Raw genomic sequence first — 14888 nt, forward strand, 5'->3', positions numbered from 1 at the left:
ATCATTTTTTTTTTAATTATATGAGTTGCTGTACACTGTAAAAAATATTCTTTTATACACCATCTTTTTGATACGGTGAGTTCTCTTTCTAGAACATAGACTAAAGGCCAAATTATATAAGTAGGGGTGAAAGTGGTATAGATAATATTCATCCAAATCTATTTTGTATACAAATTAATTCGGATATAGATAAAAATTTGAGGATCCGACTAATATCTGTATGTATATCCTTTAAAAAAAATTGATATGGATATAAATAGATGACTATTTATCCGTATTCGAATCTATCTATAATCTTGTATAATTTTATATAATACTTATTATTTTTTAAGAAAAATATGGTATTAATTTGATTTATTATCTATTTAGTAATATCTTTGATTCTGTAGTTATAAAATTCAGGATAAATTATATTTTTGATCCTTGAACTAAGTCAAATTTTTTAAAATGATATCTGAACTATAAAATTCTAAACTTTAGTTCTCCAACTAACTGAACTATTTTAATATTGCCCTCGAACGTAACTCTGATAATTTTCACTCACTAAAAATTTGATGTGACAATATCTGATATTTACATGATGCTTATGTGGTATTAAAATATAAAAAAATTATTGATATGATGCTTATGTGGTATTTTTTTTATTATATATTTTTTTCTTCATCTTCTTCCTCTGGTCTCTCTTCTTTGAGGAGGATGGGGTCACGAAGGGAAGGAATTTGAAATGGGAGAAGGATGAAACCAATGCCAGCTCAATGGGAGGCATGGGAGGAGGCGATAAGAGATGAATAAAAGAGAAAGAATCGAGCAAAGAAGGAGGGAGCCATAAAGGAAAAGGGATTTTTCTTTCTTTCTTCTTTTTTGATTAGGCTTTTGGGCATGAGAAAAAGAGAGATGGAAGATAAGAGATTTAAAAAAAGATGGGTAGGGAGAGTTCAGTGAGATAAAATAGTGAGAAATAAAGAAAAAATGATTATAAAAGAGAAAGAGAATGTGGCCGGAAGAAAGGGGTTCTTTTCTTTCTTTTTTTTTTATTAAGATTTTAGGAATGAGAAGAAAAGAGATGGAAGATGAGAGATTTAGGGAAGAAGATGAAGATTTGAGAAGATGAGACATTAGGGATTTTGGCATCTGGAGAAGAAGATAACATGGCTTAAAATATTTTAAGCTACATCAACGTCTGTTGAGCCATGTGAGCAAAGAATACTTCGTATAGGTATTAAATTTTGCTACATCAGATTTCGATGAGAAAAAATAATTGAAATCGCATCGAAGGGCATCATTAAATCAGTTCAGATTGTTAGAGGACTAAAGTTTTGAATTTTATAATTTAAAAATTATTTAAAAAAATCGATTTAGATCAGAAATATAATTTATGCTAAAATTTAATTATTCAATTTATATCCATACTTTCGATATTCAAATTATATCTATATTTATATTTGATAAAATAAATATGAATATAGATATACTGATATATAATTATTTATACTGCTGTCCTCAATTCTAAACCATCAGTCAATGTTGTTTTTAATTCTGATCAAACCTCTCAAACACGAACGGGAGGATGACTGCCGTCCGGGATCAGGCAGCTCGGCTGGCATCGGCGGCTCTCAACGTTATCCATTAGAAAGCCCGACATCATAATATAACAAATTACTGTAAGACGGAGAAACAGAGCCGGATACGTAATAAATACCCTTGCCACTCACCGGACATTTTTTTTCTCCCCGTTGCACATCAAATTCCAAATTAAAGCCCTTTTCGCTGCCGAATCCCCACGAAGTTTCATCCTTTCTCGTTTCCTCTCTCTCGCGATGTCCGCGGCCGTGAGATCGAGGGCCGTCGGAGCGGCGGCCGCAGTCCAATCTGTGTACGTCTCCTCCCACCGGATGCACGCCGGCAGGATCTCCAATGTCCACGGCAAGTACCGGCGGCGGTGGGACGACTTCTGGACCTGGGCCCCCCGCTATTTTCGCCCCCTCGAACTGGTTTCCGTCCAGGGCCACCTCGTCGACCGGGGCACCCTCTTTCCCAACGCCCCCTCGCTGGAGACCAATGGGCGTTCCGGCTGGGAGCCGCCCGAGATCTGGCAGCAGCCCGGGGATTCTGGGGTCACCGTCCACTCGGCCAGCCTAGGCCGGATTAATGTAATTAGGGTTGGAGGAGGAGGTGGAGGGGGCACCGGCGCTGGAGGCGGTGGCGGAGGGTTTGACTCGAAGGATGGATGTTGGGGCGGTTCCAATCTCGGGAACAAGTTCCCAACTCCCAAGGAGATCTGCCGAGGTCTTGACAACTTTGTGATCGGGCAGGAGCGCGCGAAGAAGGTAAATATCGGAGCTTTTGATAGAATTACGGGGTTTGTTTGTAGAGTTCTTGTATTTAAAAAAAGAAAAAATCTAAAATTAATCGTTATGCGCGTCTTTCAGGCCTCTTGACCAATTTAATTTGGTCTTTTATGTATCACTTCGTGTTTTAAGATTTTCTCTTATAATTTCTGGGTTAGCTGGTAGAATTCTTGGATGAATATCTCAATCAGACCAACTTAAGCTGATGTTTATTGGAGTTTTGTTGTCCTTCATAACTGGGTGTTTGTATTTTAGATCATTTATTGCTGTACTAGTCATATGATGCGGACAAAGGTCACAGAAAATGGTCGACGTCCTATGAATTTGGAATAATTTCTCTTCGTGGATATTGCCCTTGTCCGGTACTTGGGGGATTTGCTGCTTTTCTTTGGCTTGTTTTTCATTTATTGCATTAAATCTGTTAATGATCATGGATCCTCAGACATGAAAACATAAAGTTACAAAGTCACTGTTTATTACACTGGAGCTGTATCATGTATGAGCAAACCTTTAATAAACAACATGTGATCATATTTAATAAAAATTACATTGTTCCCTGCAGGTACTCTCTGTGGCAGTGTACAATCATTATAAAAGGATCTATTATGAGTCCTTATCGAAATGGTTAGATTCTCACTATGCTTGATACATTTTATATTGCAGAAACATGATCTCTGTTTTTCTTTATCTTTGTGGTAGATTTGTAAATCCATTGTTGGGGCATTCACAATTGAACTCACTTCATTATGCTGAATCTCAGGTGTGCAGCTGGTTCCAATGAAAATGAAGCTAGTACAACTGACATTGACACAGTTGAACTTGAGAAAAGCAACATTCTTTTAATGGGCCCAACAGGCTCAGGTATCTGCATCTGCTGTATATTTTAGTATGCGGTATTGATTTAATATTTATTTGAGTTGGTATGCTAAATGACCATACTAGATATGTTACAGCTGACTAATTTGTTAAGAGACTCTGGCACCTATGAGTTGACCTGGTCTGACTTTTGGATCTGATTACCTCATATTGCTGTCCATGTTTGAATATTTATTACTAGCATAAACAATTGAAACTTCCAGTATAGAGTTGGAAATTATTTCCTTTGCAATTTGGTTCAAAGCAAGACTATCTTTAAATGTAAAAGATATTGGACAATCTATTTTATCTTATGAAAACCAGAAAATGAATTGATTTCAATCTAATCTTAGCACCATGAGTTGGAATTGGAACGAGCCTAAATATTCTCTAATAATGAAACTCCATTTGGATCAAAGATTTCTATGCCATGTTGGAGACTTGGAGTATCATGGTCTCTTTTTCATCTAATGCAAACATTTTTCTTGTCTTCCTCACTTGTCTCCTTCATCCCAGAGAGCTTTTGATTTTTGTTTTTGCTTTTGTTTTTCCTGTGTGAGAAATGCAAAATACTTTAGTGATTTCTCTTTGATTAACTCTCTAAAGTCTTCCCGTTGTTTCTTCCTCTCATCTACGTAAAATTGGAAGTAACTAACTCTATATCTATTCAAGGATCAAACACATAATTGTCTGGAGGTTTTCAGTCTATAGCACTTGCGGTCTCTTCTTACTTTTTAGATAATTTAGAGGTGAAGACAAGCCAAGTTTTTGATTAACTTTGGATCTAAATGTAATATAGGGATGCCAATTTTAAGGCCTGTCTATTGGTAAATGGATATTAAGCAACACCGAATAAGAATTAATTGATTGGATGATTGCTGAGATCTTCCATTCCCTCACCTGAAAACCTGATATTCTGGATTTGCAGTGTGTGGCTGTGTGCATGTGGAAATTGGTCGGGGACATTTGCTCGTAGCCATTCCATGCCATGCAAACGACATTGAGAGAATGTTGTGCATGGACTATGTGCATCGAATGGTTACTGGATTCTTCGGATCCCTGCAAAGTCAAACCCTGATTATTTTTGTACTCATGAATCATGATAGTTTTCACTGGTAACTTATCTCTGATTTCTTATGATAATTAGTTTTTTTAATGTATCAAATCTGTATATCTTCTAACAATGATTTCATTTTTAACTGAAATTCTATTTTTTTATTTGATTGATGTCTAATAGGCTTGCATGTATTTTGGTGCAAATATGTAAAGATAAAAGTGCAAGTCTTTTAATGTTGTAGTCACTTCTCTGATTTTGAGAGAATAATGAGAGACAGTTGTTGTAGTACTATATGCTTCTTTTTACTTATATCCTTGTAACATTTCTTCAAAGACAGGGAAAACATTACTGGCAAAAACGTTGGCTCGATTTGTGAATGTGCCTTTTGTAATAGCTGATGCAACTACTCTCACTCAGGTAATTTTCCATATCATGTAGGAGTCTGATAACATAATTTTCGTTGTCGTTTAGCACTATGACAGGACTAATGACAATGCTTATATGGATATGGTGTTCCCATTGTTTCACGGCTTCAATAGTCGCTATTCCGACTTCGTTTGACTGGGAATTCGCCTTCTTTGCATGTACCAACATCTTTTTGCACCCTTTTCTGTCTTTCTCGCAGGACATCAGATGTTTCTTATGGAACAATTTTTTATAACTTGATTAATATAACTTTTAAAAAATTATGACTGTCTTTTCGATGCATGCTACATCACTTTTTTCTTCATTCATTTGGAATATACTTTTTTTTATTCTGGATTACAGTAGGCTTTGGGAAAACAAATGGCATGAATATAGGATAAGTGGGAATTTTGTATCTTGTGATATCACAATCATGCTATACTTTGTTAATATAACTGAATTCTGGCTTGAAAATTGGCATTAGTTATCCAATCTCTTCCCTTTGCATGATGCTCTCTTGATTATTATTTGTTAAACATGAAACATTTTGTTGTTGTGGAAATGGAAATGTAGATCTTTTTATGTTGTTATAGTTAAACTTGTTCATTCAGTTGTTTGAACATGACTGCTATATTGCTATGTGCAGGCAGGATATGTTGGTGAAGATGTGGAGTCTGTATTATACAAGCTTCTTGTGGTACTTGCCAAGCCTATAATATGAAAGCACCTTAAATATAATTCCTATATTTTTTTCTCTTTAATCATGTGGTTGACTCATGGCCGGTGAATTTGCTTATAAGTGGTACTTCGATTTATATAATTTGTACTTATTGAGTTTTTATTTCAATTTGCACCTTTGAAGATCTTACCAACAACAACTCTTAGATCATTGAGAATATGCCAGAGCAAGCCTGATGTGTTACCTAATCTGCTCTCAGACCAACAAAGAGAATTGTATAACTTAACAAAAGTCAATTATGGTGTGCTTGCTGCCTGGGGTATTGGTACATTAGTTGATGTTTGGGACAACTGGTATGCATGTTAGGAATCTATTTTTTTCTTTTCTTTTTTTTTTCCCTTTTTGAAGGCAGGGTGGGGGGTGTTGTGCAGGAGAAGTTGTATTGGCTTGGTGGTGGATTCTTTATCCTGAATCCCCCTAATTATGCCACTGATCATATTGTTAGATCATTTATTCATTCATCATTATCACTGAGTGGCAAATTCCATTGCTGTCCGATATATTTCATTCTACAATTGCTTCAGCTTCCACACATCTTATTTTAACTGCTGATTCCAGTTTTTATACAGTTTTCAGATGTATTAATTACATTAGGAGAGATCCTGTGACTTCAGCTAGTAGATGTCAAAACTGCATTTGAAGTACTCGAATATCTGAACTTTTGTTTTTTATGGTGCAAACAGCTTTTGTTACGGTGTCGGTTATTCCTAAATCTGGGAAAATTAGATACTCATTGAACAGGGAAATATTTCAGAGTTAACTTAGTGAAAGAAGCACAATACTCTTTCTTGTGATGTACTTCAGCTGGGTAGGTAGAGTTAATGTGTGATCACTGTAAGGTCAGATTTTTTTCAGTAGGCGCCTAGTAGTTACGTGCTTAAGACTTAGCAAATCTAATTGTTTAATTTGGATTCACATGGTTTATTGTTCTTCATTGCTTTCAGACTAAGTTCTTATACCCTGAACTTACATAAAAACCTCAAGTTTTTTTTTTAAAAATAAATTTATAGCTTGAGGTCTTGATTACTTGATCGTTTACTTCATGTAACTCTGCAGTCTGTATATTGAATATGCCAGCAGACATTTTCAAAACTACCACTAGATCTTCCTATAAGTTATGCATTACCAATCTGTGTTGTTGTTATCTCAGGCTGCTGACTTCAATGTAGCGGCTGCACAGCAGGGCATTGTCTACATCGATGAAGTTGATAAGATTACCAAGAAGGTATCTGTTAATCTAGTTGAAATATATGTTGCACTGTGTACTTTCTTTGCTCTAAAGAACTTAACTTTTTACTTCTTGAGCAGGCTGAGAGCCTCAATATTAGTAGAGATGTATCTGGTGAAGGCGTTCAACAGGCATTGTTGAAAATGCTTGAAGGAACAGTGAGCATCTGAACACTTATTTGAATGCACATGTTGCATTGTCTCTCTTCTATACTTATCTTTTTCAAAAGTTGATTTTTCTGCTTACTAAATTTTTCATGTACTACTGATGATACAAGACTCTGAAGGCAGATATGAAATTGTTCTAGAAAACATTCTTCTGATTGGATGTTTGGGTGTCATCCCTACTTGTGCAGTTTATGGTCTCTATGCTTGTGAGTTCTATGGTGCTGCGTGAATCATACTACTATTTGAGAAAAAAGTGATTAACATTACTGTTTTAAAAGGGGCAAAACCTTGACTTTGAGTCGCAGAACTTCTCAAGGACAAGGGATTTAGAAAATTAGATATGGCTACCCTGCTTTTAAGCCACTAAATCAAAATGTAAACTAGCTATATTACCTTTTTTTTTTGTTTGCCGGGGGGGGGGAGGGGGGGGCGCTACAAGATTGCATGCTAGGACATCGGGACTCTTAGTTTTTCGTAGCTACTACTAATCCTGGCTGTGGACCTCTGCACAGTTTTTAGGTATCATAATGACTGAACAAGATGAACTCGTGACTCAGAAGTAGGGGTGACTTTAGTCAGCTTGAAATTGATAATTCATATGTCTAAATTGTAGATATGTACAGTGACTTATGTGAAGAAAATGTCTTGGTTTACCTGAAAACTGGATTATAAACCACAGTAAGTCTCCTGAAAGGCATCACTAGTTGAAGATAATCCATCTTACTGCATATATGATGCGAAAAAAATCTCTGAAGCCGGCCATGCATAGGGAGTGAAAGTGCTTAGCTTGAGTAAGCCAAGCCTAACTTAATCTCAGCTTGTTTTGCAATTGAACCAAGATTGAAACAGCCATTTTATTTTAAGCCAAACTTGAGCTGCTCCTGAACAGCTCATTTAGGAGATCTAGTGGGAATGTGACATCCCTTGAGGCTTTCATATATTTTTCCATGGAGATAATATGCATTATTATATTTCTATATCATATAAGAATTCATTATTTATAAGGAAATCATATTGTTTTAATAATTATAATATAAATACGTTTTATGACATATTATATATTAATTATTTATTTTCTCTTGTATTGAGCATTTTCAAGCAAAGCTTGAACTGCCGAAGCCTAGATTTTAGGTTGGCTCCTTTACTATTCAAGCAAGCCTAACCCAAGCTGAACACAAGCTGTCCGCAAACAGGTTGCTCGTTTGACAGCCCTAGCCAAGTTGGATTGAGACCCTTTATGAAGTCCTCACAGGCTGGGCTTTTATGTCTCTATTAAGTTATTTCTGCCCTCTCCTTCCTCTCACCCAACCCTGCGACCAACAAAAATAAAGAAAGAAAGAAAGAATTGCACGAGCATTTGCCCTAGGGTAATGAAGAAGTGTACTTGCACAAGTTATCTGTTTATGGAGTCACATACATAATGGAGAAAAATCTGTATTCACTAGGGGATCACAATCATCCATTCTCTTTCATGTTCATTGCACCCTCAATATTGGTAACTAAAATGTAAACAAACAAGAAACCATCATTGACATTCGATTTCAAGTAAGACATATCACATAAGGTGTAAATAGGATAAATAGGTTTAGCCATTACTATCTTGGTCTTTGCAAACATAAAAGGTCTGATTCAAAATTCATTTACTAGTACCTTATTTAACTTGAGAACATTGTCTTAGCTGTCATTGTATTAGTTTTCTAATGAACTCAAAATGCTTATAAGATTTCCCTTCATCTGATTTGGTGTAAACACAACATTTACTGATAGAACAATGTTCACCTTCTATTCTCCAATAATTTGTCTGGCTACAGAGGGCACCAAAGACCACCAATATCAGTTCATAATGTGTAATCTTGAAAACCCTTGCAGACTTGGTAAACCCACGTTTACTGCATACTGAACAGTTGATCATATTGGTTGATAAAGCACAAGCTCTCAAACACTTCTATCGAACTACATTCAATTGCGACCGCAACATTTTGATCATGAATATTAATCAGCTATGGATGGGCTTGTTAATATTAATTATATGAGACATGGCAACATGTTGCTTATCGATTACAGTCTTTTGAAATCTTGAGGTTTATCTCAAAAGAAGGCTGGCATTTGTAGTGGTGGGATGGAATCTGAAGAGTGAAGACCCTTCGAGTTTCAAAGCACCTGGTCCAAAACAAGCCATTTGAAAATGGTTGTTAATTAATTTTTTTTCTCCTGCTAAGATTGAGTTCATATGCAGTAAGATTTAAATCCATGTTGACTCAAGATCCGGTCAGAAGTTCTCCATTTAGCCTTGTAGAGTTTTCTCATATGATTTAATGGATCTGAATTTGAAATTTTGCATTAGATTGGTACAGTCTTGGGTTATCAAGACATTACAGCCATATTTATTGTTTATTATATTTCTCCTTTCATGTATGCTAGTTTTATTGTGTCAATTTTAGGTTTATTATAGATGTGATGAAGGAGGAAAGATGTTTGAAGTAATTTTAAGAAGTGAGCATTATGGGAACATGTTTATGAGGATATCTTTTGCCCCCTTAAGTGAATTGTCATATAATGTCGATTGTCAAGGACCGGATGTAAATGTTTAGCCTTGGTAAGATATTGGGTCTGCCATCACTATGCTAAAATCTTATAGTGGAAATGAGATCCTCTTATTTCCTTTTATTTGGGAATAAAATCAAGGAAGATACTTTTGATTATTTTCTCCATCATCTTTTGTATGAGATTGTAAGTATGGTATAGAAATCCAATATATTTTCTACTGATTTTAAAAATAGGAGGTGGAGTAGAACTGGTATTTATAGTGAGCTTCAACTGCTCTGTTTGCATAGCTGACTGTGGACTGCCTTGCAGAATATAGGATTTCAGTTATTGAAGATTTGATGGGTCTATACTCTAGTTTTGAACACTCAGAGAAACTTTGTATAAGGTCAAACTCCGAATATTAGGATGTGGAATAAATGTGTCCAGAACTTCATTCTGGCTGGACAACTCAAGTGGTTTTGACAAGGAATGGCTGAAAAATGATGTATAAAGTTGACCATATGTAGATGTGGCATGGCTTACTGGTGCAGGATATGGAGAAAATTAGTGCAAATTTAATATTTTCCTACATATTGAACATTTTGGAAGGACATAGGCTACAGTTCTTAAAAAAAGAAAATATTTATTTTCACCATAATATTAGAAGTATGAGATGGACGTAGGATATTTTCAAATTCAAACTCATGAATTTCAACCGATCTTATCCACTGAAGAAAAAGCAATGCATGAAAGTAACATCAGTTTATGGGTGTTCATAACACTGTTCTCTTTTAGGACTCATTTAGACACTTCATCAACAAAAAGAATTTGGTCCATGTTATATCCTGAAGCTCCTTACCTTTTGGATTGTTGATCTCCTAAACAGCAGCATACTGAAATCTCAGTCTTATAGATTTCAGGATTAGCAGCCAACACAAATGCTGTATTCTGTAGCCAGCAAGGGCATGGGCATTAAATTCTATTGTACTTAGAAATTTAACTCAATCAGGGTGATATGCTGGCTTCAATAGATATATAAAATTGTATTTGGTTTTGATTTTCAGACTAGTTGATGGATCTGGAATTTTTTTTTTCCTTCACCCTTCTCTTGTTGTTTGGTTCACTTACAAGTCCACTACCTGGCATGGTACAAAATTATCTGTGATGTTCAATCTTTTTGTTGTGGTGCTGCAGTAGTTGAACGTATGTCCTTCCCTTTGGATTTTGATGTTGTTCCTTGAACTAGGTTGTTAATGTGCCTGAGAAAGGAGCTCGGAAACATCCAAGAGGTGACAATATTCAGGTATTTCTTTATTCAATATCAAAATCTTATTGTGATATGGAATATCATCTTTATCCAAATCAATAATTAAATAATCTTTTAGTCATCCCAATTCATGCTCAATATGCTTCTCTGTCGAGTTGAATTTCTTGCTACTTAAGAGTTCTTTTTACACACCATTGCCATCTCTGTTGGTAGTTAACAATCTAGTTTGTTGTCCTTGTCATGAATATCTATTTTGTCTATTGAGATCTTATAGGGGGGTTGATGCCTTGATGGACTTCAAAATGAATGCATGCACTTCTCAATGCTTGCAGTGTGGTTGAGTTGGTCCAGATAGCTGATTAGCACCCAGGCAGATTGTCCTAAGATAGAGATGCAATGTAAACTTTGATATATGTACTAGTAATTGAAAATGCAATTGCAGCTTTGATATATGTGGACTGATTGGTATGGTACATAAACTGTATTTTGCAATAGGATTAATAGTGAGGGAAAAGAATGAAACCTACTGTTGGACATTTTTAGGTGATCGTTAGGTAGTTGTTCATGCATTAAACTTTTCAGAAGGTTGGATGTGAAAGTCATACCAAAATGATTGTTTCCCATCAGAGACATACAGGTTGTCGCTTGCAACAACCATTCTATATCTCAAGCTGCAAAGGTTCAGTTTTATGTTTTGGAGCATTCATGTGATGAGTAAATGCTTCTGTGTATGGCATTGTAAATCCGTGTCATTTACATATATGAAGCTTTTATCTACCAAAAATATGTGAAGCTTGTATTATTTATTCTTGTCATTTTGCAGATTGATACTAAAGATATTCTCTTCATTTGTGGAGGCGCCTTTATTGACTTAGAAAAAACTATCTCAGAAAGGTTATATAACTATACCGAAATATGAATTTATGTGCTTAAATTCATTTCATCCTTGGGGCCTTCTTGAAGTCTCAAAATGGTTCTATCCTGTGCCAGGCGGCATGATTCTTCCATTGGCTTCAGAGCACCAATACGTGCAAACATGCGTACTGGCAGTGTTACAAATGCTGCAGTAGCATCCTCTTTGTTGGAATCAGTAAGTGCAACTCAGAATAGGTTGTAGGCTCACATCCCTTGGGAACATTCTGGTCCAGCGCTTGCTGCGAAGTTTAATGAGAAAAAAAAATCATTTTCTTCAGGTTGAAAGTGGTGATCTCATTGCATATGGTCTGATACCAGAATTTGTTGGAAGATTTCCAATACTTGTTAGTTTGTCTGCTCTGAATGAGGATCAACTTGTTGAGGTAAGCCTGATTTGTGCAATGTCATTCCTTGTCTCTATGCACAGGGTGTAACTGGTTTATTAAGTTTTGCTCAGGAAAAAGAAAAAAAGTATGTTGCATTCTTTAAGCATGTGTTTTATGCCTTGATAAAACTCTTTTCTGCAGCTACCATAAATGCTGTTGGTTGTTTCCATAATTATGCTTCTGTCTCTCATGATAAGTCAAGCCTCTACTGGATATGACTGGATATGCTCTCTCGACTAACTTCTGAAAACTGCTTTCTAACAATTATTTTAGGTTCTTACCAAACCAAAAAATGCCGTCGGGAAACAATACATAAAGTTGTTCCAAATGAATGATGTAAGTTCCAGATTTTTCAATTTTTTGTGTCAAATATTCAAGTGGATAACATGCCGTGAGTAGTCCCTCCTTTTTCCAACATGAGGTCTATAAAAAGCTAAGGTACCCGTTCCTGTTATCCAGGTTAGGCTGCATTTTACAGAGAAGGCTTTGCGGCTAATTGCAAAGAAAGCAATGGCTAAAAATACTGGGGCTAGGGGCTTGAGATCAATATTGGAGAATATATTGACAGAAGCAATGTATGAGGTGTGCAGTCTCCTCTCTGATATCTCTATTTCAGTGTGAATTATCTCACACCTCTTTTATGTTTCTTTGTTCTTGTAATCTTCTTTTTGCTGCATTAAGAAGTAGAATGACTTATACAGATCTGACGGAAAAATAATGAATAACCTTTAAAACTCCATGAACAACGTAGCCAACAATGTAGCTTTCTATGGTATGATGTACCCCTTCCCTATTACTGAAGCTTTAACCATGTAGGTGCATTACTATGATCTACTTACATATGCCATAGGGCAAAGAGGATTCCCAGTGTCCCATTGTTTCCTATTACAGAAATACTTTGGAAATATTGGTGTATGCACTGTTGCTAATCACAAAGTGTCCATTTTCTGTGGGAACTATCCTCTTCATTAGTGTTCTAATGCAAATAAGCCTAATATGAACCAGCAAGTTTTATTGATTTCTCCTTTTTATTGATATTTAATATTTACTCTTCATTGTTACTATTATGTCAAGAATTGTTGTCATTTTTGTAGATTCCTGACACGAGAACAGGGAAAGAGAAAATAGATGCTGTTGTGGTTGATGAGGAATCCGTTGGATCTGTAGATTCACATGGGTGTGGAGCTAAAATTCTTTGCGGTGAAGGAGCATTGGAGAACTATTTTTCTCAACAAAATCTGAAAGAAGCAGAAGTATGTGCCAGTAACTCTTGTCATACATCCATTACTATTCGCTTCTGATCATGCTAATTGTATGCATTCTGTGTTGCTTGTTCCACTATGTCCTCTTGCACATGGGTCTTCCACTTATGTTCTCGTGATTAATTGATATCTGCTATAACTGAGAAAGATCCTTTTATTTTTTTCGTTCTCCTTTAAGAAAGACCTCAAATTCCGGTGCCCTAAGGTCAATAGATGTGACCCTTCCTATTCACTAAACAGTATAGTGATGGGCAAGCAGTATATTGATGCACATGCTTGCTAGGCCCCCCTAAATGATAGGAAGCTTTTTGAACTGTCCAAAAGAATATGCGTTGCTTAAATTAATTCTTAAATCACATTCCTGTCGGTCATTCAGTGTAATTTTCTATATCCAGACCATTCTGAAGTTCCGATTGGATGTCGGGCCATGGAAAATTGATTTAGTGGCTCGTTAATTGGACTGTCCAAGTTTGTGGTTCATTATAGGAGTTCTGAAATGGAGCTTTGTATTTATTTGACACGTAGAATTAAGATTAGCTCCAGTTGTATGTCTTTGGAATCATGCACCTGAGCAGCTCAATAATATTAGACCCCATTATGGTCTTCAGTCATTGAATTTGCTTTGCAGGCTTGTTTACTTGTTTGTTGTTATGTCAAGGGTTGCTTAATTGTGATATCATGGTAAACAAAAGGAGGTCCATTCAAGTTTGTATAATCAAAACTATGCCTGGTTGTGTGATTCTCCTTCAACACTCTGCTGATGAGGCTCGGTTGTTATGCAGTATTAAGGACATTCAGAATGTTTTACGTATCTTCTTGTTTATCATCTGCGGAATCAGTCGGGTATTGAACTCTTCATCTTTACGTGTTATTTTGTTGCAGACAACGTTCGAGAGGTCTGAGGGAGAACCTGAAGCAGACTTGGAGCTTCCCTCCAGAGTTGCTAGCATGTAAACCTTTTAGCAACGATATTGTACACAAGTTATATTTATCTAAACACAGTTAAATTTCAATGGCAGCCCATTCAAATGTATCATTCTGGCCATATGTAAATTGATAATAGCATGCAGGCTTCATGGGCAATATCGGATATTACTTCCAGATATGAGTGCTAGTCATCTTCCAGTGCCAACTGGTTGGGGCCTTTTCAGGATTTGACAGGCTAATGAATGATATTTGGAACCTAAAATTGAGTAGGGGCTCATGTCGAGACGGGCATAGGTCGGATGGCCATTTTCAGTACTTGTTAGGTAACGTGACCAATACTTAGATTTTTTTTTTTTTTTACTGATAGGTTGTTGGTGCATAATTGGAAATTGAATTTAAAATCTGAGTGCAATTTGGAAAGAGGCTAGAAGAATAACCGGAGTACAGAGAATACAGCGAAGATGTCTATCCATGTCCAGCGGATTCATGTACTAACGGAGACGTTCTAAACAATGTAATGGCTAGTGTGTGTGTGTGTGTGTATTTTTTTTGCCTTCAAATTAAGTGAGAAATCGATCCTGTAGGGTCGTACTTGAGAGACCTGCTAGTTGCTAGTATGTGGGCATGGACCATAAAATTTAAAAATTGTTGATATAAGAATTCTATTTTTTTCCTTAAAAGATAGATCTTTTGTTGTTTTAGGTGGCCGAGTCTCAATTTATCAATATTTATCAGAATTCTTAGATAATTTGTCCATCCAATAAGCTTTTTCTGTGAATGCCTCTACTTTGTTGGTGGAAGATGGA

The 14888-nt window shown here is 36.1% G+C and overlaps 1 protein-coding gene across 2 annotated transcripts; it reads left to right on the forward strand.

Annotated features, from left to right (window-relative positions):
- Positions 1 to 1650: 1650 nt before the first annotated feature.
- LOC105040902 (CLP protease regulatory subunit CLPX1, mitochondrial) lies at positions 1651 to 14188 on the forward strand. 2 transcript variants are annotated; one of them, XM_010917653.4, is made up of 15 exons: positions 1657 to 2327; positions 2911 to 2972; positions 3109 to 3209; positions 4598 to 4677; positions 5312 to 5362; positions 6555 to 6629; positions 6713 to 6790; positions 10572 to 10628; positions 11416 to 11486; positions 11583 to 11682; positions 11786 to 11890; positions 12167 to 12229; positions 12353 to 12475; positions 12988 to 13146; positions 14038 to 14188. In XM_010917653.4, the coding sequence occupies exons 1-15, from the start codon at positions 1818 to 1820 to the stop codon at positions 14107 to 14109; spliced, it is 1707 nt and encodes a 568-aa protein (XP_010915955.1). In that variant the 5' UTR covers positions 1657 to 1817; the 3' UTR covers positions 14110 to 14188. The 2 variants fall into 2 exon arrangements, with proteins under 2 accessions (XP_029119150.1, XP_010915955.1); XM_029263317.2 differs by lacking the exons at positions 12167 to 12229; positions 12353 to 12475 and having other exon boundaries at positions 1651 to 2327.
- Positions 14189 to 14888: the final 700 nt, after the last annotated feature.

The sequence above is a fragment of the Elaeis guineensis genome, chromosome 3 (genome assembly GCF_000442705.2).
Source record: "Elaeis guineensis isolate ETL-2024a chromosome 3, EG11, whole genome shotgun sequence".
Lineage (NCBI taxonomy): Eukaryota > Viridiplantae > Streptophyta > Magnoliopsida > Arecales > Arecaceae > Elaeis > Elaeis guineensis.

Excerpts from the sequence above, each read along its gene's own strand:
- LOC105040902 (XM_010917653.4), top strand. The coding sequence starts at position 1,818 with ATGTCCGCGGCCGTGAGATCGAGGGCCGTCGGAGCGGCGGCCGCAGTC. Across the intron at positions 4,678-5,311 it reads ATGCAACTACTCTCACTCAG|GCAGGATATGTTGGTGAAGA; the intron begins GTAATTTTCCAT and ends TGCTATGTGCAG. Across the intron at positions 11,683-11,785 it reads CATCCTCTTTGTTGGAATCA|GTTGAAAGTGGTGATCTCAT; the intron begins GTAAGTGCAACT and ends CATTTTCTTCAG.